We start from the raw sequence: 26,581 nt of genomic DNA, 5'->3' as shown, positions 1-26,581 counted from the left end.
TAAATTGTTAAGTCTTTAATTTTGGTAAACATTTAAATACAAATTGAATTCCAATGGTATAAAATGAAGAATTATAATGTGTCATCACTTTGACAATTGAGATAAATGAAAATTTAAAATATCTAATGACACATTCTCTCTGTTCATCTACAAAACAAAAGACTTCCACTCTCAAAGAGACAAAAATGAATAATCACATATTTAGAAAGCTACATGATAAAGCCACTGGTTGATAAATTAGCACTGCATGCACATTTTTTATTAGAGTTCATCATTTCTCTCGATTCCTAGAAGTTCCACCTCAAATATAAGTACAGCTTTGGCTGAAAAGAAAAAAAAATTAAAAGTATGACCTTTTCAATTCATTAAGAAATGTTTTGGTCAGGCACATTAAAAAAACCCATTATTTTACATAATTATAAAGGTAAACTCGTCTAATCCAGAAGCAGTGTACTCTGAGATCTTGCCAAATAACAAATAGGATGTAAACATTCGGCCATGCAAAGTTAATTACTTGGTTCTCAGGCCTTTTTTCAAGAAATATGATGAGGGAGGGAGGCATTTTTTTTTCTTTTTTATTGCCCCCGAAACATGATGAGGCAGCTTTTTACATTGTACAAAACCTCAAAAATGATGAGGGAGGTGATTTGGTGTTTATATTTTATTGATTTAGCAATAAAAGGGTCAATGAGGCACCCTTAGAAGAGATGAGGGAGGGCCTGAGAACCAAGAAATTAATTTTTTTTTTTTTTGCCTTTTAATAAATTCAGGTGTTCTAAATGTTACATTGTCCAATGCAGAATGTTGTATCTTTGGAACTTGTGAGATCTGGATTATTCACCCATAGAGGGTCACATCAAAGGTCAAATTCGGAACAACTCTATAGTTATTTATTCACTTTGATTACGTCAACAAAATTAATATAAAATGATTTTGCAGGCGACCATTTAATTGGTTGATAGAATTTGACATCTGACGTGACCCTCTATGGAATGTTGTTAGATGCTAGTGTAGCAAGTATGTGAGAGGATCTAACATCTAATTTTAATTAGATTGTTATTCACTTTATACAGCAAAACTCGTTTAGTACGAACACGGATTCTTGGATTACCAGCTATATAAATTTAATGAATTCCTTATACATGTATGGATATAGCAAATTAAAATAATATAAAGCGAAGTAATTCCATAGGTCCCAGTGACTTTGTTATAACCAAGATTTACTGTATATAGTATTATTCTACAGTAACTATACATTCCTTATTATCAAGAAATGGTTATTTTTGGTTATTGAACATCAAATAGCCAGATCAATAATTTCCAAGTGGACGGTTATTCAAGAGATATTAGTACATTTGATTTCAGCATTTTAAAAACCGAAAGCAAATAATTTTAATTTGCGATGTTGGTTCCTCTCGCAAAATTACACAATAATGAAATCCTGGCGTATGTTTTGCAATCTATAGTATAATAAGATGTGCTAATAAAACACTCAAATGCCCAGAACGCCAGCTAAAGGCCAAGGTTAAAGTTTATTTCAAAACTCAAGAGGTCATAAGGTCAAAAAAAATGTTGGTACAAAAAAATAAAATAGGTTTTCAGAGATTACAAAGCTCACCTCAACAAATATTAACTGTAGATGAGACAGAATTCCATACTTAATAATCTACTCAATCATGTACATCTATGCTTAGTCTAATGCAGTTCTTGGGAATGGATTTACAGTAAATGTATTATATTTAGCGTGTACAAGATTTTGAAGAAATAGACTTTTGAACAGTGTAGATTTCAATCAGAACATTTACTAATATTCTCTATTATGTATACATGTACAAGACATTTAGCATTGTAGTTGAATTAGCCAAAGTTTCTCTCCTCCAAAAGAACTTAAAAGCATAATTAGGCTAAAAATGAACTTCTCGCAAATAAATGATTTTATTTATTTACTTACGAGGGACCTTGTAAACGTTACTAGCTATTTATTTACTAATGAAGATCTTGTAAACATAATAACGAGCTATTTGTTTACTTAAGAGAAATCTGGTAAATGTAACGAGCTATTTATTTACTAACGAAGATCTTGTAAACATAATAATGAGCTATTTATTTACCTACGAGGGATCTTGTACACGTAACGAGCTATTTATTTACTTACGCGGGATCTTGTACACGTAACGAGCTATTTATTTACTTACGTGGGATCTTGTAAACATAACGAGCTATTTATTTACTTACGCGGGATCTTGTACACATAACGAGCTATTTATTTACCTACGAGGGATCTTGTAAACGTTACGAGCTATTTATTGACTTACGCGGGATCTTGTAAACATAACGAGCTATTTATTGACTTACGTGGGATCTTGTACTGTAACTAGAAAACTGACCAGTCAGCAAGGGCCCCGCCATGGGGTAGAATTAAAAGGGTGCAGCTTACAGAATGATTAATAAATGTACAAAGAAAAAGCAACAGCAACTGTATTCTTAAAATTTCAACATAATTCCTGAATATTCAAAAACCTGAAAATAATATTCTTGTATTTATTGTCATTAGGCAGTAAAGAACAAATTAACATTGAATTTATATTTAAACAATTATGAATCTTGTGTTATATAAAATGCCAGCCTTCAATGAATGCAAATATCATGAAGGCTTGACCTTAACTTCAAACAAACAGCAGTTGCAGACAAAGGTTTTCATTAATCTTAAAGTGACAGATAAAGAGAAGCCTACTAAATTTTCTGCAGCAGGCTAGATAATTAATCCCAAGGGATTAATTGTACCTCTCTCATCATTTTCTTCTAAAGTTACAATAAGGACTTTTTTCAGTATTAATGATAGAACGGAGTTTTTATACAACTACATTAAAAATTAAAAACATTCTTGAATTAATATATTTAAAAAAAAAGGAAAAAAGTGAAAAAAAAGTACCCTGGTAAATCAAAAAATCTTCTTTAATCTATTTCTTTTTTTAGGATTCAATGAAATCATAACTATCAAACAAAAATAAATAATAAAAATTTATATTTAAATCCACATATCAGAGTATTTCATAGAATTCCAAATTGATTTAACTTCAAAACAAACTTCATTTGCAGACAGAGGTGGTAATTAATCTCAAAGTGACAGATAAAGATAATGCTCTGGAATTTCTTCAGGAGGAAAGCTAATTAATCTCATGGGACTCCTAGTAGCATTCAGTTTACTGAATGGGAACATCTTCAGCAGTTATCTCTCTTGGCCAATGCATTCTTATATAAAGTTAAGGAATCTACCCCACCACCCCAGCTCCAAACCAAGGGACATAGAGAACCAAACTTAGCATCAAAATATGTATTTTTGCCTACTGAACTACCGTACCAAATTTGATCTTAATTGGGCAACCATAAAAAAAGTTGCCCGTTAATTCTTATGCATAGTTTAGGAATCTACCCCACCACCCCAGCTCCAAACTAGAAGACATACAGAATCAAACTTAGCATCAAAATATGTCTTTCTGCCTATTAAACTACCATACCAAATTTAAACTTGATTGGGCAACCATAAAAAAAGTTATTAGAAAAAAACAGAAAATTTGTGGACGGAAGAGTGACAGACGGACAGACAGACAGACAGACAGACGGACGGACGGACAGACAGAGTGATTACTATAGGGCACCCGCAAATCCTTGCGGGGCCCTAACGAGCTATTTATTGACTTACGTGGGATCTTGGGCGGAGCTCCCCGGTCTCCGTACCCCATGTCAGACGGGATCACCAGCTTCCTCTTCTCTCCTTCACACATCCTGAAAATTTATCAATTTTATTAAAATTTTCTTGAAATTCTTATCACAAGTGAACTTAAATGCTTATCTTGCATTTAAGTAATTTAAAATTTAAAAATGAATTTATTGTTACTTAGTTACACGTAAGAATTGGATGAAATGCCTCCTGATGTCTCTGAGATTGGGACATTTTACTGTGGGTCACAATGAGCTCTAGATATCCTTGAGATTGGAACATTTTACTGTGGGTCACAATGAGGTCTAGATATCCCTGAGATTGGGACAGTTTACTGTGGGTCACATTGAAGTCTAGATATCCTTGAGATTGGGACAGTTTACTGTGGGTCACAATGAGCTCTAGATATCCCTGAGATTGGGACAGTTTACTGTGGGTCACAATGAGCTCTAGATATCCCTGAGATTGGAACAGTTTACTGTGGGTCACAATGAGCTCTAGGTATCACTGAGATTGGAACAGTTTACTGTGGGTCCCTATGAGCTCTAGATATACCTTGGATTGGAACAGTTTACTGTGGGTCACTATGAGCTCTAGATATCCCTTGGATTGGGACAGTTTACTGTGGGTCACAATGAGCTCTAGATATTCCCTTGGATTGGGACATTTTACTGTGGGTCACACTGAGTTCTATCACCTACCCCAGAAGTCCCTGGTCCCAGCCTTTGATCACCTGTCCTGACCCAAGGGTGAACTTGAATGGTTCATTTCTGTCTAAGCTGCTGTCAAATTTTGTGCCATCTTCCAGTGTTCCCTATAAAAAAGTTATATAAACTGTGAGTATATGCTTTGATTAGTTCACACAAAGCCATTCAGAAGCAGAATACTGACTCCAGCAATGAAACTCTCCAAAGGCTTCATTTTTCAGATTTGGAAGGGATTGGACACATGTATTTATTTTAAACTTTCACTTTTTAAGAACCTTAAAATCTTGGTCTATGCATGGATGCTTTGGCTTATTAAAATAACTTAATCTACATGTGCATTGCAGTTAAGATTGATTATAGGCTAGCGAGCGCAGCTAGCTCAATAGACTAACATTTCATAAAAAAAGGTAATTCCAAATGAAATCTGTACAAACTTCCAATCTCTCACCAGAGGGCGTTTACGCTCCTCCGCTCCAACACCTCTGTTATCGTCTAAATTACAAGAATCTTGTAAAACGAAAATAAATTATAGATTCCCACCAACTTGGTAATTTTTTTAAAATGAAATAAGAAATATCAATGTGTAGCACTTCTTTTGTCCTTTTAAAATTTAGATATATATTAAAATAGTTTCAATATATACGGCACTATTTTGTTTGGAATTTTTACACACATTTTCATTTTGAAACCAAGGAGACAGAGTTAGAAAATATTTACTACCAGAGAGCTTAAAACACGTAAAATCATTGACAAAACATACAAAACAATCATATTTATACGATTTTTGTTGACATTTATTAAATTTGGCAATCCGAACTACTTTTTAGACGACAACAGAGGTGTAAGCGGAGCGCGCCCTCTGGTGAGAGATTGACAAACTTCAAGCAAATTATTGTGTGAAACCTTCCCAGAATTCCTTTGCTACCAGGATTCCAGGCAACAATGGCAGATAAATAAATAACATGAAACATAAAAGGGTTTGGGATTATAGAAATCTTACAAAAAAAAAAACAAGAAAATACTGTATGAAATGTCTTTCCTCAAAAATTGCACATGGTCTTTTAAAAGTTTCAACCAGACATTTGGCTGTCTCTGTAAGCTCTGACAAGCTCTGTTACCTCATATGTCGTCAAAGCTAGTTTTGAAGTCTTGTGTGACTTAACGTTTGAAATGGGTGGTCAATGTATCAAGTGTGTTTTTGATTGTACAATTGCTTTCACCCCACTGGCCACATCGTAAAACATAATAAAATTTGACTTGTTGAATGTCCGATTTTATGTCCAGGATCTTACTGTGTAGTGCATTTTCAGAACATCCCCCTTCCTTGATTTTATGGTACATTTTTCTGGATCCACCCTCTTCTTCACGCCGATCTGGAGCTTCCTCTTCTTCTCTTCTTTGTCCTCACAGGACACTATAGCGGCTAGAATGGCGACTACCACGCCTAACTGTACAGTCCTAGAAATCTTCATTGTTCTGATAGTCTGCAATGGTGAACATTAAATAAAATTATCATGATTGACTTGCCGGTATCCAAGTCAGATTTTAAAAAGTGTATTTTAATTATCGTATAAAATTGTCATCCAAGAATAATGTGAATATTTCATCCACAAATCTTAGAAAGAAAAAATAGAGGAAATTCGAACATCACAGATTTTAAAAAGTCGGGCTTAATTTTAAAATTTGTCTATCTTTGTTGGCCTATTACAAGTATAAATAAACGAATAGATATAAAATTTCTATATATGTGACACAATACAGTAAAAAATAAGGAAAATTTAATCCAGCCACTCACATGTTGACAGCAGAGCGAAAATGAAAGCGGAAGTGATTAACTGCGCAAGTGCAAAAGAAGTAAACGTACATTTTGCGTTTCCGTTTGTATACAAAAGGAGAAGCCGCCAAAGACATTTTTGAACAATCTTAAGCCATCCTGCAAGAAAATGACGTATGTAACCATTTTTCACCATCAATATAATCTTTTAATGACTGTCAAGGATTTTAAAAGATTCTTTGTTGATTTTTTCGGTCATCATTGTTGTAAGCATGGAATGCAGAAACCCGGCTTACTTCTTCCAGTGCAATGATGACAGTATCTTGTACAGGAAAAACAATGCTCTCGTCATTTAACTCTAAATGTCATCCATAGCACTGCATGCAACTCAAAGTTTCTGCTTTGTTTATTATTAAGATCCTTTAACTGCCAAGCGTGTCTGAAAAGTTACCACGATTTTTGCAGACTGGTGTAAACTGTATTCAGACTGCAGATTTCCATAATCAGATTCTACCTGACTTTTAAAACACTCCAGTCTACTTCATCATTAAAGCATTTTATTTTAGGGCCCTAATGCAGAAGCCGAAAAGTGAGATGACGCCAGAGGAGCTGGCACAGCGAGAGCAGGAAGAGTTTAACACAGGTCCTCTGTCTGTCCTCACACAGTCCGTAAAGAACAACACACAGGTCCTCATTAACTGCAGGAACAACAAGAAGCTCCTCGCCAGAGTCAAGGCTTTTGACAGGTACAAAGGGATTAAATACCAATTTAACAGGATTGTCAAAATTTGTTTATGAAGTGCTGGTCTTGGACCTTAAAGCTGAACACAACTAAATAGGCAAACACGATATTGGATTATCAGTATATAATCCTTGATATCGGCACTGGAATATACCATTCGCATTTGATACACTAGCTGCAGAACTGTAGTGTTATGGTTTTATATAATTGTCTTTAACCATAATGCTACAGATCGTTTAATGCAAAGAATGTGCAATTTACGGGGCAAGACTTTTTGTACACTGTTTTGGAAGAATTTCTACAATTTCAAATATTTATGGAAATTATATTCTACTTTTCCATAATTCTAGACACATTTTCAGATAAATCAGTATATTTTATAAACCTCTCAATCCTTTATAGTTGTCTCTGCAAGCGATAAACTTGATTGAATTAGAATTTCCTGCAATCCCTCAGACAATTCAATTCAAGCCAGTTTTTCGTCTGTAGAGACGACTATCAAGGGTTGAGAGAAGGATAAAATATACACATTTGTTAAAGATTGTGTCTGGAATTAGGGGGTGAAAGGTAGATGATTTATTAAAGTTGAAAAGTAGAGAAATTCTCCTAAACTCTGCAAAGAATCTAGCACCGTATATTGCACATTCTTTGCATTACGGGATCTCTAATATTATAGTCAAAGACTAACATATGTCTCATAACTCTACAGTTCTGCAGCTATAGATAAAGATACACCTGACTCACAGGTACTTGTTTCTGTAATAAATTTTTGACCCATAGTATAATATTAACACAAGGTATATAACTCCAATTTACACCGACCACCCTTCTCCCTTTGAATCGCGCTCATTTACACTCTCAGAGGAAATGTATGGGTAAACTGTTTATACCTATGTCATCTACGATAATTTATCTACACAACCATATATAGTTTGCTTTTCCTTGTAAACAGCGTCAAAACTCTACTCGCAGAGTGGAAAGGTCAATCTAAACCATAGAACGGTATATCAGGGTTCTCCATGAGCTGTTTTACTGTGTTGCTCCCGACACAGTAAAATTTTCTTTGACACAGTAACGATTCAAATTTCATGCATGCGACACAGTAAAAAATCTGCCGACACAGTAAGAGTTGTGATATTTAGAAAGTCTAAACACACAAATTCTATCTAACTGAAACTTTAATCAAACAATTCTACCGTTTTTCAATTCAAAAAGTTATAACACTTAATTACAAGGGCTTCACCTTGAGTAGTCAATCAACATGATCAATTATCTCGTAGACCCTCGCTGGACTTAACGCATGACGGAACAAAGACAAATTGTTTTCACAACTCCATGTACCGGTTAAGTGGTAGATGCAATAAAATATAACTGCATTACTTGTGAAAAATATTTTAATATGTCTTTCCTGTAGAGCCACGGCTCTAGAATTATGTAAGCACTGTAAGTCAAACATGATATCGTTTCGAAGTCATTTTATTGATGTAAATAAATTGCCGAAAATTTTGAAATTCAGCACGTTTACTGTTCTGAGGTTCCTTTTTTGTAATGCAGTAAATCGATCAAGAAACCTGATAAATAAACGCGGCAAATTTACTTTCTCAAAAATGTTAGGAAGTTCGAATATCAGTCAGAATTTCCTCTGCTTTTCCGAACTTTTTTTCCTTTTATCAGTACGTAACACCATACCATTTGTGTAACGAATTGGCGATATTTAAATAAGTGTGTGCTTATAATTGTTCGAAATTATAATGAATTTTTATTCAGTCACGAAAATACTGCAAAATATTGGTGCTTCGCGTCAACTCTGCAACACAGTAAAATCTCAAATGATGGAGAACCCTGGGTATATGATAATCTCGGGCAAAGAGAAAAATTCAAGAATGCGTGGGTTTAAAAACTCAATTCTAGATTTTAAAGGAATAGTCTCTAAGGTCTGAACGCTATTTTCATAAGCAATAAATTAGCATGTTTATGTGTGAAATACATTATTAAGACAATCCCTTATCACTGCAAACCTAAAAGAAGTTTGCTGATTAACAGAATTGATAAATATTATCACCCATCTGTGAAGTCTGTTTACTGCCCTCATTATTGCTCGGCATGATTTCCGAAGATAGCCGACTCAGCAGGAAGATGCTGACCATCTTATCATTTTCACTTTGGATGCTTAGTAGCAGAGAATGGAGACAGAAGAGGTAAGTATATTATATTTAAAGCTTAGAGAACCTTAAAATTATACTTAAAAAAGTTATATTTACTTTTATATATTACTAAAACACACCTCAGTTGAACAGAGTGACCTCCATCGGGTTATAGTATGTGAGGGGCCTCATAAGGGTTAACTCATCAATCAACAACATTATAGAAAGTATAGTTATGTTTGCAGTTTTGTGTTTCTGATTGAAAACAGACATAAAAAAATTATGTTAAACTAAAAAAATTCCCCTTTTTGTCATACATTTACAAAAGATGATGAAATAATGAGGGGGGAATTTTAAACAAGGTTTGATCATTTTATAATATGAATAAGACAGCATAAGCATGATAAGTAATCATTGAATTCAAATTTCAAAAAGACTTCCAAATCTCGAACTTGAAACTGATGTTGAGCTTTTTAAGTTTTGAATTTAAAATATTTATATATGTAATTTTTACAAGACACATCAACAATTACATACACACTTTGATAGATTTTTATCAGAAAAAAAAAACAATTTAATAAGCCTGCTCCTAATTTACTGTATACGCCTATGCTTACAAAACAATTCAAATGATATGATTTATATAGTTTTTAACAATTGCAAATTTAAATTCATTAAATAAAATTTGTTGAGATTTTAACTTAATATTTTTCACAGTTAAAATATTGAGTAATTGAGGATCAAATTATATACCCATACATATATCGGCATGTTATTTTTAAGAATGATATTATTTTTATTATAGAATATTAATTTATCAAGACAGACATCACCATCATCCCCAGAATCCTCATCCTCTTCAGATTTGGGGAGGGGAAGAGGCAGAGGGCGTGGGAGAGGAGGACGCCCGAGGGGAGTTAGGACAAGAGGTGGGCGAGGTGGAAGAGGAGTGGGTGCCCGAAGAAGAATCGCCCAAGAAACTGTTGCTGAAAGACTTGCAGCTGAAAGGGAGCAGAATTATTTATCACAAACGTATCATCATTTTAGGAAACCATATCTAACCTTGAGCAGGATAGCTTGAGGAACCTTGTTCAAGCTATATGCAACAGGAACCCAACATTTATCTTTGACATTTTGAACGAGACCTCCCAACATGAAAGGAGGCAAGGGTACCACCCACAACCATCAGATGGCATACCTAGCTGGTGCACCTGCAATCACTGCAGAGAGATGCCAACAGAAATTGAAAAGCTTTGCTGTGGACAGACTCCATTAAACTGCTACTCAATTGTTCCAGTAAGAAATTCAATTTACTGATATACAGATGAAAAGGTTTTAATGTTACAAATTTAAGTTTATATAAAAACTTATTCAATATTTATTATATTTTCAGGATTTTCAAAGAGTCGTCCTTGATGACCTTGTTCTCATTGTCGCCCGGCGTTACCGTGAGGACATATTTGCTGCCGCCCCTGATGCAGATACCAACAGAGGGAACAGACATGCAGCCTACCGACAATTTATTCTTTGGCACCATGGTCACCTTGGTGCAAGAAATAGAAGGGTGATTCCCAGTTGTTGTGTATGGAGAATAAGGGACAAGTTTCCAGACACATTTGGGCAATATAGGGGCTTCATTGGAGGACGACTTGGATAAAGTGAGTTAACAACATTATCCTAGCTACATGTAAACAGTTTAAAATGACTCAATAAATTTTATATTCTATAGTGTTTTATTTTAGATGTAGAAGAAATTGTTCAAGACATATCAATTGTCTCTTTCTTGTTGTAGAAACCTTGACTTCTGATCAACAACAAGCTGTTCAGTGGGAGGGGGTGGGATTGGAGCCAGATGAGATGACAATCTTCTTGGATCATCTACCTCCAGCACGACGGGTTGGTTCATCCCTACTTCATCTGTCACTCTTGACAAAAGAATCTTCTCCTGCAACGATGGGATATACGGAAAAGTTTTCTTCTCTTTCACAGGATGAACTGCCCATCTTCCACTTCTTTTGTTGTAGCTCCTCTGATATCTTAAGTGGAAATATTTTGTTCATTATGTTTTATCGTTCATATTATTTTGTCTCACTGTTAAAGTCAACAATAAATATTGGCCAGTGTTCTTAATTACTTACTGTGTTGCTCCATCTTTCTTGACAAGAACGTTTCTGTTTATATGGTGGTTATGATCCAAGGCCGCAAGTTGATTCCTGCACCTGTATGAAGGTGGGTTGTAGGAGTGACGCTTGGATGCATATGCATTAACTACGTTCTTTTGTTCGTTCTTCAGTCAGTGGTCCATGATTGCATTCGTTAATGTCACTATAGGGTAAAACCCATGAGTGAACATTAACTGAGTGATGGAGGATTCCTATCCAATTCCCCTTGAAAAGTAAAATTTAATTTAGATTAGTGTGTATAACTACATGCAGTGCTTTTGCAAAGTTTACATAAATTTTTAGGTATTTGGAAACTTACAATAAACTCCTCCTTTGTGTTTGAGATGCTAGCTGTGTACCAGTAATGGTTGACAATATCTTTTGTCCACGACAGTATAGCTTTTTTGGGTTTTCTGCTGACCTGCCTAGAAGATATGAATAAGCACATTGCACAAAAATAAATGTACATGTATTTCAAAAGATTATTTAATTACACGTGTCGAGTGAAGATTTAATATCAAAATATAAATAGTACATGCTGAATACACTGAAAGTTACCTTGATGATTTTCTTGCCTAAGTTTTTTGTCCCATGCCAAATATCAAATGAGTGTTTTATGTCTGGGAAGTCTTTTTCTGCAAAATTGACAAATAAAGACTATTTTCATTGATCAAAAAAATCTACATTGTATAAGTACCGGTACATGTATGCCTCTTTGGAATCTTTAAACAGAGGATTTACTTATAGTAGTATATATTGGTTGTTTTGTTTGAACTTACTCATTACTGAAGCAACTTGTACATGAGCATCTGTAACAACTTCAACAATATGAAGTCCCTTGTCCAGTAGATATCGCAAGCCCTGAACAAAGCAAGCCTTCTCCAGATTTGTGCTTTTTTTCTCTGTCACTCGCTTGTCCATGGTTATTATATGCAGAATGGTCTTGGTGTCATACTCCATAAATGTATAAGAGCAATACTGAGCAGTGTGACCAGGGCTATCCATTCTGCCATCCCCTTTAATCAAAAAAAAAAAAAAAAGAAAAAAGAAATAAACATAAATGAAAAAAATATATGAATAGATCTATGTCAAAATTAAGACAATTATGATATTTGCATTTTTTTCATGATATTTTTTTCAATAATGACTTTGATATCTACCAAGTATTGTAATAGCTCTTCCTTGAAACTGGTTAAACACAGTTTCCTGGTGTTCTGTCCAAAACTCATCCACTGCTGGAATCAAGTATGTTCTCTGCATTTTATAAAATGAGTTTTTGCTCACAATTGGTAGTTTCATGAATTTAGCCATCATTGACACTTTCTGAAAGTTGCTTCCAGAGAGAAGAATGGAAGAGGAGAGTGTCAAATCCCCTAGATGCATTCCTCTGTTTAGGACAGGCTGTGAGCACCACTGCTGAGCTTGATGTCCATCAGAACAATTCTTTAAATAGACCATATGATAATTTATTATTTTTTTTTCCAATTCATAGTACCTGGGTACTTTATTAAAACATGAGATTACAAGCCAATTTTCTTACGTACCCATTTGAAATAGAGTGCTGATCCAACCACAGCTTTCTCCAAATGCACTGTTTTTTTGCATCCTTTGAGCTGACAATTTGGTAGGACACGCACTTCAGCTAATGTGTGAAGCTGTGAAAGATAAACAAGGAAAGGGCGGTCTTCCTTACAGCCCTCAATCTCTTCTGGAGTTAAAATTTTGGCAATCCCAGGGCGAAGATCATCATTTGATTCCTCATCACAGCTATCCTCATTTTCAGAGTCCTCAACCATGGTTTCAGTCTGAGTGTCCTCTCTTATGACAGGGATTAAATTTTATTAATAATTCTAATGTTAGTCAGTAGATTGAAAATATTGAAATATGAAAATAAATTAAATAATTTACTGGCTTAACGGCAAGGTGTCCTTGCAAATCTTACCTCATGGTCATTATGTAACTAGGCTCATAATCTTCATCTGATGAATCCTCTGAGTCCTCCTTGGTGTAGTTTTCTGATAAGCAGATTGAGAGACTACAAAACAAAATTTCTGTAAGATCAACATAGATTATGATAATTATTCTAATATAAATACAATGACATAAATCAGTAAAAACAAATTCTATTTTAAAGTACTCCGATGCATATCAAATCTTATAACAGAAGACTATAATCTATGATTTAAATATTTGTACTTACTCTAAAGGATTCAAGAAACTGCTTGGAGCTGTCGTTTTCTTATCAGTTTTTATACCCCCCGCAAACGAAGTTTAGGGGGGGTATATTGGAATCACCATGTCCGTCTGTCCGTCCGTCCGTCTGTCCGTCTGTCTGTAGACGAGATTTTGTCCGGACCATTACTCAGAAACTATTGGAAGGATTTGTCTGAAAATTTGTACACATATTATTCACCATATGAAGTTGTGCACCTGATATTTTTCATCTTGATTTGATTGTTATTTTGAATTTTACAGGTGTTTTTTCATTTTTATTTTGTGGTTTTGTTTGCACCGTTTCTCAGAAACTATTGCAAGGATTAATCTGAAAATTTGTACAATTATTATTCACCATATGTAGTTGTGCACCTGGAATTTTCAACTCTTTTTGTTCATTTTTCTGCGTTTTACAGGTTTATTTAAATTTTAATTGACTTGTTCATTTTGGGCTCATGTATAAGGTTGTAGGAATAGAATCTAGAATATCTGTACAAAAACGTGAACTACAGCTTAAAACTACTCATAAAAACTTAAAAAAAAAGAAACATAAAGTGTTAAAAACAGTTTTTACATTGCACAGAAGATAATGTAATTTCATTTGTCTCTTGGGAATAATGACTGGACATGCATCCAGTTAAAGATAAATTAATGAGTTTGGTGTTGGAAGTTGTTAAGGGATATTTCTTATCAAGTGTGTATGTGTTATCAAATCTTCAGGGAATAAGGCACAAGAATTAAAGATCTCTCTTCTCTTATTCTCTTAATTGTAATTTATTGTCTGTCAAAACACTTCATTACTGGATGACCAATTCTTTATTTTCAAAATGCATTTCAAATTGATATATCAAGATTAATTTGATTTTGTATAATGGTTTTTTTTTTCAACAATCAGTTTGCAGAGTGACATAACACATAATTGCAATATATTTTTTAATGCAGTAATAAAGAAAAATTAAATGAAAAAAATAAAAAAAAAAAATGTTACAATGGAATTACAATGTATTAAATTAGTATTGATGTTTCATTTGGTTGCACCTCCATTTCATTCATTAAGAAACATGATGAGCAATTATATTTCACTGCAAATTTTTTTAAGTAAATTGTGAACATCTCTAGATCCATAAAGTATTTATACGCCCATCTTAAGACGGGACGTATTATGTTATAGGCTTCATGTCCGTCCGTCCGTCCGTCTGTCCATTCGTGTCCGGCTCATAACTTCAATACTATTAGGCCTAGGATTATCAAACTTTGTCAACTGATACTTCTTGGGTAGACGGTGTGTCGCGCACCAAAAGTAGGTCACTCTGACCTTTAATAAAGATGCTATGGCCAAATATGGAAAAATCCTGTCCGGCTCATAACTAGAAAACTATTAGACCTAGAGCTATCAAACTTGGCAAAAGTATACATCTTAGGTAGAAGGTGTGTTGCGACCTATTTCAAGGTCACTGTGACCTTTAATTTTAATGAATTTTTTAAAAAATTTAAGTTTTTTAAATTTTAAATTTCATATTCCTAAAAATGTAAAAAATAGAGTTGTATCCTTATTAAAAAGTATTAAATCAAGTAAAAACTTATTTTTTCATCATATACTTTACAGCAATCTTAAACAAATTTCAGTGTTTAATGAGAGGAATTCAGATTGTCCCATGGGCATAATTACCAAGCACTGGTCAGGAAGAATTTTGATAGCAGAAAGTTGCATGTCAAATTAGACAGAAATCAATGGGTTTAGTGTGAGGAGGTTTGGTGTTATCCCTTGGGTATTGGGCAAATGGACAGCCAGTCTAGCTGTTAGATTAAAAATAGCTCTTGGTGGCTAGCTAAGTTTTAAAATGAATTTGATAAAAAGTAATTAAAACTTATTTGATATTGCATTATATACTAATAATCTGATATTATATAATATTAATTAATTAAAAACTAATTTTATGGGGTGGGGTTGAATCAGCATGCCTACTTGACCATATGAATTAATATATAAAACCTGTCTGGCATTAAATCTAAAAAGAAATCATGGAGATGTATTTTATATGTTTTAAAAGTGTTTTAGGATAAAAAGTGCAGATCCATTAATATTTAGGGAGGAATGAGTAGACAAGCATCCAGTCAAAGATTAATTAATGAGTTCAATGTAGGAAGGCTATCTGATCAAGCGCTGCCTTATCTGTCTTTGGGGATTAGACAGAAGAACTGCTGGTCATAGCAAATGTCATTTGATGGCCAGCCTGTCTTTTCAAAATTAATTTGACATAGATTAAGTTGTTAAGACTAATTTGATATTGTTTATTATGATGGCTGGCATTTGACAGTCTAACACAAACAGTATAGAAATCTGTCAGTTATGTAATATTTGTTATAATTATGTCTAGAGCACAGGGGATGGATAAAGAAATATTTTTTTTTAAATGGAAAAATCATGGAAATCTTAGAATCAACATTGAAGTGATTTTCTTGCACTCTAAACTGTTAAAGATATTTGTGTAATTTTTTGACGGGCGTATCATGCTGTGGCGTGGCACTTTATTTTGAATTGGCACCTTCTCTGAAAAACCCAGCGGGGGGTATTTGTCCCTATTGGACAGTTCTAGTTACAAACTGTTCTACACCAGATAAATCTGAATTTCTAAAAGTAGAAACATAACACCTTTAGAATAGGATAGAATAAAATACATGGTTATTTTATATATCTTTCAAGAATGGTGATATTAGGATTAGATACAACTAAAGTTTTAGAGAATATTTTAATCTGATTGCCATTCTTGTTTATTTACCTGTCCCCCTTGTCCAGATCTGAAGATATTTCAGACACATCTGAAAATTTGGGTGGGAGAATGGTAGCTGTTGGTCCTGGTGTTGATGTTACTGCACTTGATGCAGTTTTAACCCTTTTAGGAGAACTTTAGGAGAACTTTCAAATGCCAAGGTTTCATTCCTATATAGATGAAATAGTTGAAGTATGCCCATATAACATAAGTTTATTTGAAACACTCATTGATTTACTTAATTAATTTCAATATAGTTTTAGTACTTTTACTTGAAGATTTTTTAGCGAATAAGAATATCGTAGGCTTAAAAAGTATTACAAATGATATTGAGAATGAACTGCTAATGTATTTTAAACTGTTGGTACTCTTTTTATGCAGACGACACAGTAATTTTGACTGAATCACCTGATGAACTACAACTTGCACTAAATGAATTTCATACATATTGCTTACAATGGAAATTGCATGTAAATGTCGAAAAAACAAAGATTCTTGTTCTCTCGAAAGGGCCAATGTTGAAAAGAAATTTTTTTTATGACAACTTAGTTATAGAAAATGTGAAAGAATTTAAATATTTAGGCGTTGTATTCTCACGTACTGGTTCCTTTTGTAAAACAAAGAAACATCTGTATGAACAAGCACAAAAAGCTATGTACGGTATTATCAGAAAAATCAGACAATTTAAATTATCAGTCGACTGTCAATTTGATCTCTTCGATAAAGTTGTTGTGCCAGTATTATTATATGGCTCAGAAATATGGGGTTATGAAAATCTAGATGTTATTGAACGTTTACATTTGAAATTCTTAAAGCATGTATTTAATTTAAAAAGCTCTACGCCATCATATATGGTTTATGGTGAAACAGGTCGTTTTCCTCTTTATATTTCAATATACAGTAGAATGATTTCTTACTGGACAAAACTTTTTTCTGGCCCGCAAAATAAAATTGTAAATGTGTTGTACAAATATACACTAAAACTTTATTGTGATAGAAATTTAAAAAATCCTTGGTTAAACTGTATACAAAAAATCTGTAACATGTGTGGCTTACCAAATGTATGGAACCTACAAGGTGTTAGTATTAACCATGAATGGATAAGTGCTACTGTTAAGCAAATACTACAAGATCAATTTATTCAAAACTGGTTCAGTGATATAAATAATTCCTCAAAAGGACAAAATTACAGAATCTTTAAACAAAACTTTGGATTCGAAAACTATCTTTGTAAATTATCGCCTAAATTTAGAAAAATTCTAATAAAATTTCGCACTACAAATCATCATCTACCAGTAGAAACTGGAAGGTGGTGTGGTATACCACTTTCTGAAAGACTTTGTACACTTTGTAGTAAAGGTCAAATTGCTGATGAATTTCACTATATTCTAGAATGCAAAGCTTTGGAAAATGAAAGGAAAAAATACCTAGGTAAATATTATTCTACTAGACCGAATATTATTAAATTTACAGAACTTATGTCAACTCAAAACGAACAAATTCTGAAAAAATTATGTATGTTTATTCAAAAAATTTATGACGCTACCTGCCCTCCTTAATATGATACTGACTGTCTGTTTCTCCCCCCTTTTCATTTTTTGTCATTTTGTAACATATGTTGTATTGTGTATATTGTATTTTTTGTACCTCTGACCAGTTTGTTTAATATGTATATATGTTTTACTGTACCCCATGTACCAATATTTTGGTTTGGGAGAATAAATTGAACTTGAACTTGAACTTGAACTATCTGAAATTCTGTATATATAGCATTATTTTATACAAACATAATCAATAAAGCGGCAGGTTTTATCTGTTATTAACCCCTATCGCATTTACTTCACAATGAAAGTGTACCCCCTGGGGGCCCCATCGGCTTTCCTGGTTTGTTTACACACTGTTTACATATGTTAATCGGCTTAATCCCCATTTTCTCTCAAAATTATTGCAGTTTTAGATAAAAAGAAATGATAAAACTCATTTCTATTACTTAATACTAATACTGAAGATTAAAATATTTAATAAAGATTTATTTTGCAGTTTTTTTGGAAATAAACATTATTTTACTTACCGATCAAGAAGGTACTCTGCTACATCAGCATGAGTTTTAAGCTGCAGCGTCTCTTTTAATTCCATCCAACGATCATATTGACCACCTATAGCTATTCTGCCTTGATTATATTTTGACACAACTGAAGTTGTTTCGTTTTCTTGCTGAATCTGTTAATGATCTTTTTCTCCCACGTGTTGATCTCCTCTCCTCCGACATCTTCGGCTACTCTGACCTCGGTCAGGGATGCGCAGTTTGTTTTACGAGCAGGGTCAGCAGGGGTCTTCGTGAATGGAGCAAAGATAAAAGCCGAATTTTTGTGTGGATGATAAAAATTCATCCCGGCAGTTTGTTTATTAAATAATTGATTTGTGAGGCACTCTGTTGAGTGCAAAGCTTGACAGATCAACATAATTTGACAGGGTCTGTTAAACCAAATGCAGAAAAAAGTATATTATTTTGTTAGAATAAACCTTAGAGACTATCCCTTTAAATATTGCATCGAATAAATAAAATTTCTTAATGTCTTATTTTCTATAATAACACTACAATGTTTTTCCGATGTAATTTTAGAAACAGATTTTAAGCCAATCAAATTCGAGGTCTAATTGTTTGCCCGAGACTATAATATACAATTCTATGGTTGATTTTCACTTTCCACTTTGCGAGCAGAGTTTTGACGCTGATTACGGAGATAAAAGAAAATAAAGACAAGCATGCCAGATATGGTTGTGTAGATAAATTATCTTAGAAGACATAGGTATACCGTTACCTTACCTACCGTCATCGTTACCTTCTCAACCCCAGAAAAAAAAGTGGAGTTCTTTAAACGAGGTGGAAAGTTACGGGAAAACATTGAATTCAGTGAAGTAAGACTGGCAAATGATTTGACACGCACAGAGAGGGAAAATGAAAAGAAGCTGTATATGAAAGCCAAGGAACTGAATAAAAATGGTTCGGGGGAATTCAATTACCGTGTGCGCGGTCCACCTTGGGCAAGGAAGGTGGTAAAGCTCAGGGTAAACGATCCAGAATAGAAGATACAAAGAGGAATGTAAATAATGTACATAATTTTAAAGTGATAAACAAACTTTCGTTCTTTTACACCAATGCAGACCAATTTAGAAATAAGTTCAATGAATTCCAGGTCAGGATAAGGGACACAAAGCCATTGATAATAGGAATAACAGAAGTGAAGGCAAAAAATGCAACATGTGCACCTAATCCAGCTGAATATACGATGGATTGGACGAAGGAATACAGGATGTTCCATGTAAATATTGAAAGCAGCATAGGTAGAGGACTACTTTTATATGTACATGATTCTCTTTATGCAGAGGAGGCAAAACTTTCAGCGTCCTTTGAGGAGCAGCTATTTGTGAAAATAAAGATAAATAGCACAGACTATTTCCTAGCCGGCCTCATTTATCGGTCACCGTCAGACAACACCGAAGAAAAAAATGAATGTTTAAGAAACCTGATAACTGAAGCCTCGAGAATGAAGTGCAAACACTATCTCATTATGGGAGATTTCAACTTTCCTAACATAGACTGGGATTTACTGTGTACAAAAAGTGAAAACTCTGCTGAGCAGAAATTCATAGATTGTCTGCAGGACAACTTCATGTTCCAAACCGTCACAAAACCAACAAGGTGGAGAGGAACGAACATTCCAACCATTTTGGATCTTGTGATCACAAAGGATGAAAATGCTGTGGAGGAAATGGAATACCAAAGCCCATTAGGAAAGAGCGACCACTGTGTTATCTGCTTTAACTATGTTTGCAGTGCAATACTGAAAAGCGGACCAAAAAAGAGGAGGGCTTATAGGAAAGCTAACTTTGCAGGTATGAAGAAGGAAATTAGCGAAACAGATTGGGAAAGCATTCTGGAGTCACAGAGCACAGTAAACGAGATGTGGCGTCAATTCCGACAAAAAATTGAGGACATAGAAGATAAATATGTGCCAGTAGTCACCATCAGACCTAGCAGAAAAACTAAAATGCCCTTGGATAAAGAAACTGTCACCTTGATTAAAGAAAAAAACGCACTGAGCAGAAAATATGTGGCTACCAAGGATGCAAACATAAGGAAAAAGTACAATAGGACTAGGAACAAAGTGGCAAAGTTTGTGAGGAAAGCAAGGAAGTCATTCGAAAAGAGTATAGCTCAAGAGGCAAAATCCAACCCAAAAAAGATATGGCAGTATATTAACTCAAAAAGTAAAACGAGACAAGGAATCGGGGAACTGTGTGTAGACCCTAAAAATCCAAAGTCTAATAAAACAGAAGTGGACGAAGAGAAAGCAAACATTTTAGCAGACTTCTTTAGTAGCGTTTTTACACAAGAACCTGAGGAAGCCATACCTGAACTGGACAAACGCCCTATCAAGAAGGAGTGGACAGAATTAAGAATATTGGAGGAAGGAATTGTCAAAGCACTGAACCTGTTAAAGCCAGATAAGTCACCTGGATTAGACAATATGCATCCAAGGCTATTGAGGGAATTAAGAGTGGAATTAGCAGAACCCCTAGCAAGGATCTTTAGGAAATCGATAGATGAGAGAAAAGTTCCAGAAGAATGGAAAACAGCACGTATTAGCGCGATCTTCAAAAAAGGAAACAAGGCGATAGCAGGAAACTACAGACCAGTGAGCTTAACGTCAGTGGTGTGTAAAGTCATGGAGAGACTAGTTAGGGACCACATAATAGAGCATTTTGTAAGCAACAACCTCTTTACAACTAAACAATATGGCTTTATCAGTGGTAGATCAACTTCACTACAACTGTTAAGGGTATTAGAGGAATGGACAGAGGCTTTGGACAGTGGACATGATGTTGACTGTATCTACATGGACTATCAAAAGGCCTTTGATACTGTCCCACATAACAGACTGCTTAAGAAACTGGAAGCATATGGAATAGGGAAAGAACTTGTAGACTGGATAAGGAACTACCTAAGTGGAAGGAAACAACAAGTATCCATAAACGGGGCAACATCAAAATGGCATAACGTAACTTCTGGCATTCCACAGGGGTCAGTAATTGGGCCGATAATGTTCGTTATATTTATCAACGATCTCCCTGATATCGTGAGCTCTACTGTGTACCTATTTGCCGACGACACGAAAATCTTCAATATAGTTAAGGGTAGGGAAGATAAGATGACACTTCAAAGAGATCTTGAGAAACTAACAGAATGGAGTAACACCTGGCTCCTAAAGTTCCATCCAGATAAATGTAAACACATGCACATTGGAAAGAAAGACCCAGACCAAGACTTTGAGTATGAGCTGTTAGGACGCACTCTGGAGAAGGTACAAGAGGAAAAAGACATAGGAGTCATCATAGATGAACAACTCAGCTTTGATAGACACATAAGCGAGAAGGTGAAAAAGGCAAACTCTATTTTTGCAATGTTAAGGCGAACGTTTCAACATTTGGATGAAGAAACTTTCACTCCTCTTTATAAGACACTTGTCAGGACACATTTAGACTATGCGAGTTCGGTCTGGTTCCCTTTCAAATCAAGACACATAGAGATGATTGAAGGAGTGCAGAGAAGAGCTACCAAGCAGATTCCAGGATTGGCAAAATTAAGCTATGAAGAAAGGTTGAAGAAACTAAAACTACCAACGCTGAAGTACAGGCGCCACCGAGGAGATATGATTGAAGTATACAAAATAACAAGTGGAAAGTATGACCCATTAGCAGCAGACTTTATCAAGTTAAGGAGAGACCACGTTATGAGGGAACAAGGAAGAGGGAATTCCAAGAAGCTATTTGTACAGAGACCGAGACTCAATATAAGAAAATTCAGCTTCAGTGTTAGAACTGTCAGTCTATGGAATAGCTTACCAGAGGACGTTGTTAGTGCTAAAACTCTGAATACTTTCAAGAATAGACTAGACAACTTCTGGAAGGACCAGGATGTGCTCTATAACTACAAAGTAGACTTTAAAACCGATTACACCGGTAGTCACCCAAGTAGTGACAAAGCAAGTTTGGAGTCCGACGAAGAGGACCTTGACAGGACCTGTGTTGGAAAAATACCATAAGTAACCATAAGTAAGTAAGTATAAACAGTTTACACATGCATTTCCTCTGAAAGTGTAAATGAGCACAATTCAAAGGGAGGGGGGTACTCGGTGTAAATCGGAGTTAGATATCTTGTGTTATACTATGGGTCAAAAATTTATTACAGAAACAAGTGCCTGTGACCTGACTGCTTAATTGTCAGGGGTATCTGTGTGGAATGGCATTGTGTTCATGCTGGTCATCTTGCATTACCATTATTTATTTGGATGCAGTTATGTGTAATTGTGTTTGTTCATATATTTCACCTGACCTATGTAATCTCTTGAGTCTAACCCCTACTTTTTAAATTGTGTGTGATATGTGCAAAGTCAGAGGGAAGGCCATATTGAAAAGTGGGAATTCAGAGACATCAGCTGCTGTTGTGACTTTGTCTACCTCTTACAACTTTATTTTGCAGATTTAACTTCTGAAACCAGTAAAATGATAACTCCTCTACAACTTAATTGTCATCAAAAGGCTGCTATTGCCATTTAAATGGCCCTATCATCAACAAATTAAGCATCGCTTGAATTCAGTCGCCTCCTTTTAAGCATGACATCAGCTCAAAAACACATAATTATATCAGATTCAAGGTGAGACAGGCTCAAAACACTTGTGGACTTTTCAACAAAACATGAAAGAATTGTGAAAAAGTATATAAAACAGCATAATTATGGTTCATTTATTTACTGCTAAGGAAAGGAACTATAAAAAACGGCTTAGGCCTAGAAAAAAAAATTGTGTGTTTCGGGTAACCCGACCTAACCTAAAAAAATGCGCCGACCCTAACGTTTTTTTTATGTCCGTTTTTATCCGATTCATTTTTTGTTTTATTTCTAAGTAAAATCCGTTTTTATCAGGTTATTACTTTTTCGTTCCTAAGAAAAGTCTTTAAAATGCTTAGGCTTACAGTCAACATGAATGGAATAAAAATCATCATTCAAGCGTTTTTATGACGGATCCGACAGCATGGAGGGAAATCTTTTTGATAATTTCTGTAATTTAAAACTTTGTGACATAACTGAAATGGTCTATTGGGTGGTTTAATAATACGTTTCGATTACGTGTTCGACCCGCGTGGTTTCGTACTGCATATGTATGAGCAACCTTGTATACATGCCCACAGGTGAACCAACGTGTTTAAAAACGCACAGCCTGTGCCACAGGTACATATAATAAAATGTAGTTTTTTTTTCTATATTTCGTTAATATTTTTGTTAAACTGAATGTGTATTAAAATATTTTAGATGGCTTTTTTCATACAGAAAAACCTGTTTGAATGTTCTGGAAAGAGAAGTTCAAAGAACCCATAAACGCAAAGACAAGCTGCACTGTAAACAATAACTAGATAACAAAAACATTAACAAAATTACAGCCTTCTTTGAAGATCAAAAACATTCACTGGTAAAAAAATATTTATAATTGCTTCAAAATTACAATAATAAATTGTATGAATAAAGATGATACAATTTATTGTTCTGACTGCAAATTGCATATGTAATGTAAATACATATATAATACTTTTTACCCATATACGATTTCTGTGCCTTAATATGTTGCATTTTCATGCAGTTATATATGAAAATAAAACACATTATTTGTTAATATTTTTCAAACACTAGTATCTTACTTGGTATTTTACAATCTTTCATTTGTACCATCACGATGGATATGATTAATATTATTTCATATTACAATATACTTTAATATAATTTAAATGTAATCATACTAAAATAATTGTATATGCCCCCTATAAATGACCCTTGATCGGTGAATAAAAGTATTTTTATTTTTATATAACAATTAGGATAATCGGTTAATGATTAAGAATATGTGGTATTTGTAAAAATGAAAGTTTTCCCATGTAGAAGAGATTCAATGAAATAATTCTAAATTATCCAATATAAACTGTTACATGTATCTTTTTATTTCAGAACGAAAGCACTTTGATTGTACCCACAAGGGTTTAACACATATTTGGAATTTAACCACTCGTATGCACTGAAATGAATAGAAAATGAAAATATTAAAATGACATGAAACTCGGTAAAATTTAGTTGTCTGATGTTTTTCAAAGTGTTGGTGTTAAATATAATACGAAATAATTTTCTCATGATTTTCTTTTTACATTCCAGCGGTCATGAATACCAAAAAAAAAAAAAACAAAAAAAAAAAAAAATCCCTACCTACCTACCCTAAATTTTGTCAACAGTGTTACCCTAAACACACAATTTTTTTTTTTTAGGCCTTATATTCTTATATGAGGGAGAAAAATAGCAGCAAAACTGCACGATATTCAAGTGATAGTTTGTGTATTTGTGTGCTGACGTTATGCCCAAAGAAGTTGAGGGACTCTAGTCGCGAGGAGATAACCTATTAATATGTCTTGTACAGTGTGTAAAAAATACAAAAAATTTCTCTGGTATCTATTCTTATCCAGCATGCTAGAGGTTCATGGCGAATACTTTGAACTGGCTCTGTGTAAACTCTAGCATCCATTGTAAAACTTCTTGCCGCTGAAAGCCAATTTGAAAGTGGAAATCTATTGTTTAATCAAAATTCCAGGCTTTGAACTTAAAAATGACAAAACGCTGGAAAAATTTCACTGGGATATAAAGCAAAGTTAACCTTTCTTATTATCAAAATTTTTAAAATTGAATTGCCGTTTAAAGGTCTATTGAAAATTTGTATTTAAACTAGGGATGGCAATCGATTACAGAATTGCTAATCGGTTAACCGCAAAACGTTCCGACCGATTAACCGGTTAACCGTATCAAAATATGCATTTTCGTAGTGTAAATAACTCTTTCTTCTATGTATTATTATATTAATTATTAATTATTATTAATTATTGTATTTGTATTCATTCTTGTTTAAAAAAAACATAAGCTTATATATAAATTTATTTTAATTCAGTATAGACCTGGGAAAACTTAATATCATGTCTGAAAAATCACTGAAAATTTTCCAATTCAGATTTTACATACGTTTATTCTGCATTGTCACCATAATTAAAAAGTTTTAAGTCTGAAATACATCATTTAGTTTACAAAGTTTGTTTAGAAATTTATTCTATAGATAACTGCAAAAACAAACATACTAATTAGCAGTTCGTAACGATGATTTAATCATCATTAAAGAAATACAGGACAGTCAGGGTAACAACATTGTGTTCAAACAGTAATTAACGCTTCAAACACAATATGACTAATTACCCTACAATCTCAATCAGGAGAACGATAATTACATTGAAGTCAGATGGAAGTGAAAACGCCGAATTATCAACGTTTAATAATATGTAAATGTTTCTTTTTTTCAAAAATGAATTAATTCTGACAAAATTATGTTCAAAAGTATATATATTTTTTTATTTTTTCCGACTAACTGTTTACAGATTCTCTAACCGATTGCCATCGTTCCAACCGAGTAATCGGTTAACCGGTTACAAATTGCCATCCCTAATTTAAACCTCAGCCCCTAGCCTGTTACAACTGATCTAGTCACCCTTAACTTTGAAATATAGGGAAAACACTGTATTCTATGACTAATTTGCTGACTTGTCTTTTCTAGGCATTGTAACATGGTTTTAGAAAACGTCAAAGAGATGTGGACAGAAGTCCCCAAGACAGGAAAAGGAAAGAAAAAGTCCAAACCAGTGAACAAAGACAGATATATCTCCAAAATGTTCCTCCGAGGGGACTCTGTGATTCTGATTCTTAGAAATCCAATGGCAACTGCCAAGTAGGGGGGAGAAACTGTTAAAGAGGGGGGAGGGTAGGGGGAGAAAGTGTTAAGTAGGGGTAGGAGAAAGTGTGTTAAGTAGTGGGGAGGGTAGGGGGAGAAAGTGTTAGGTAGGGGGAGGGGGAGAAAGTGTGTAAAGTAGGCAGGGATTGTACAGAGCAGATTTGTACCTGTGTTAAAAAGGGTCAGCGGATGCACCCAATGTAAGCGAAGTTGAGATGAATTTACAGCTGACATTGTGTAGACAATACTGACTGAAGGTCTAACCCTTGTTCTGATATCTAACATGGGGACGGGAAATAGTAATTATTGTTTTTTATTATTTTCTGATCTCTTGCAATTATTGATGATCAGTTAATGTTTTGTATACATGTTGCGATGGTTTTATATAAGTTTGTCATTTATTGTCTTGTACATGTGTATAACACGAGAGAAATTTCATCTTTGATTCATTGTCATTAAATCATGAAAATCTTTTA

At 34.2% G+C, this 26,581-nt stretch overlaps 2 protein-coding genes and 1 pseudogene across 4 annotated transcripts; 1 reads left to right on the top strand and 2 right to left on the bottom strand.

The window, feature by feature from the left end:
* Positions 1–6,271, bottom strand: LOC134229633 (peptidyl-prolyl cis-trans isomerase FKBP2-like). Of its 3 annotated transcripts, none has more exons than XM_062711379.1 (5): positions 6,220–6,271; positions 5,721–5,912; positions 4,423–4,535; positions 3,704–3,786; positions 1–323 (listed from the first exon to the last, which is right to left on the bottom strand). In XM_062711379.1, the coding sequence occupies exons 2-5, from the start codon at positions 5,898–5,900 to the stop codon at positions 262–264; spliced, it is 438 nt and encodes a 145-aa protein (XP_062567363.1). In that variant the 5' UTR covers positions 5,901–5,912; positions 6,220–6,271; the 3' UTR covers positions 1–261. The 3 variants fall into 3 exon arrangements, with proteins under 3 accessions (XP_062567363.1, XP_062567362.1, XP_062567364.1); XM_062711378.1 differs by having other exon boundaries at positions 5,721–5,904; positions 6,224–6,260; XM_062711380.1 differs by having other exon boundaries at positions 6,224–6,256.
* Positions 6,256–26,581, top strand: LOC134229634 (small nuclear ribonucleoprotein Sm D2). The gene is made up of 4 exons (XM_062711381.1): positions 6,256–6,376; positions 6,769–6,948; positions 25,932–26,135; positions 26,217–26,581. The coding sequence occupies exons 1-3, from the start codon at positions 6,372–6,374 to the stop codon at positions 26,104–26,106; spliced, it is 360 nt and encodes a 119-aa protein (XP_062567365.1). The 5' UTR covers positions 6,256–6,371; the 3' UTR covers positions 26,107–26,135; positions 26,217–26,581.
* LOC134229632 (uncharacterized) lies at positions 10,764–13,259 on the bottom strand (annotated as a pseudogene).

Source organism: Saccostrea cucullata, unplaced genomic scaffold, assembly GCF_032062105.1.
Source record: "Saccostrea cucullata isolate Sc308-1 unplaced genomic scaffold, CSIRO_AGI_Scuc_v1 ctg1326, whole genome shotgun sequence".
In the NCBI taxonomy this organism is placed as follows: domain Eukaryota; kingdom Metazoa; phylum Mollusca; class Bivalvia; order Ostreida; family Ostreidae; genus Saccostrea; species Saccostrea cuccullata.
Note: the sequence above shows the minus strand (reverse complement) of the source record. Positions and strands in the feature narration are given on the sequence as shown.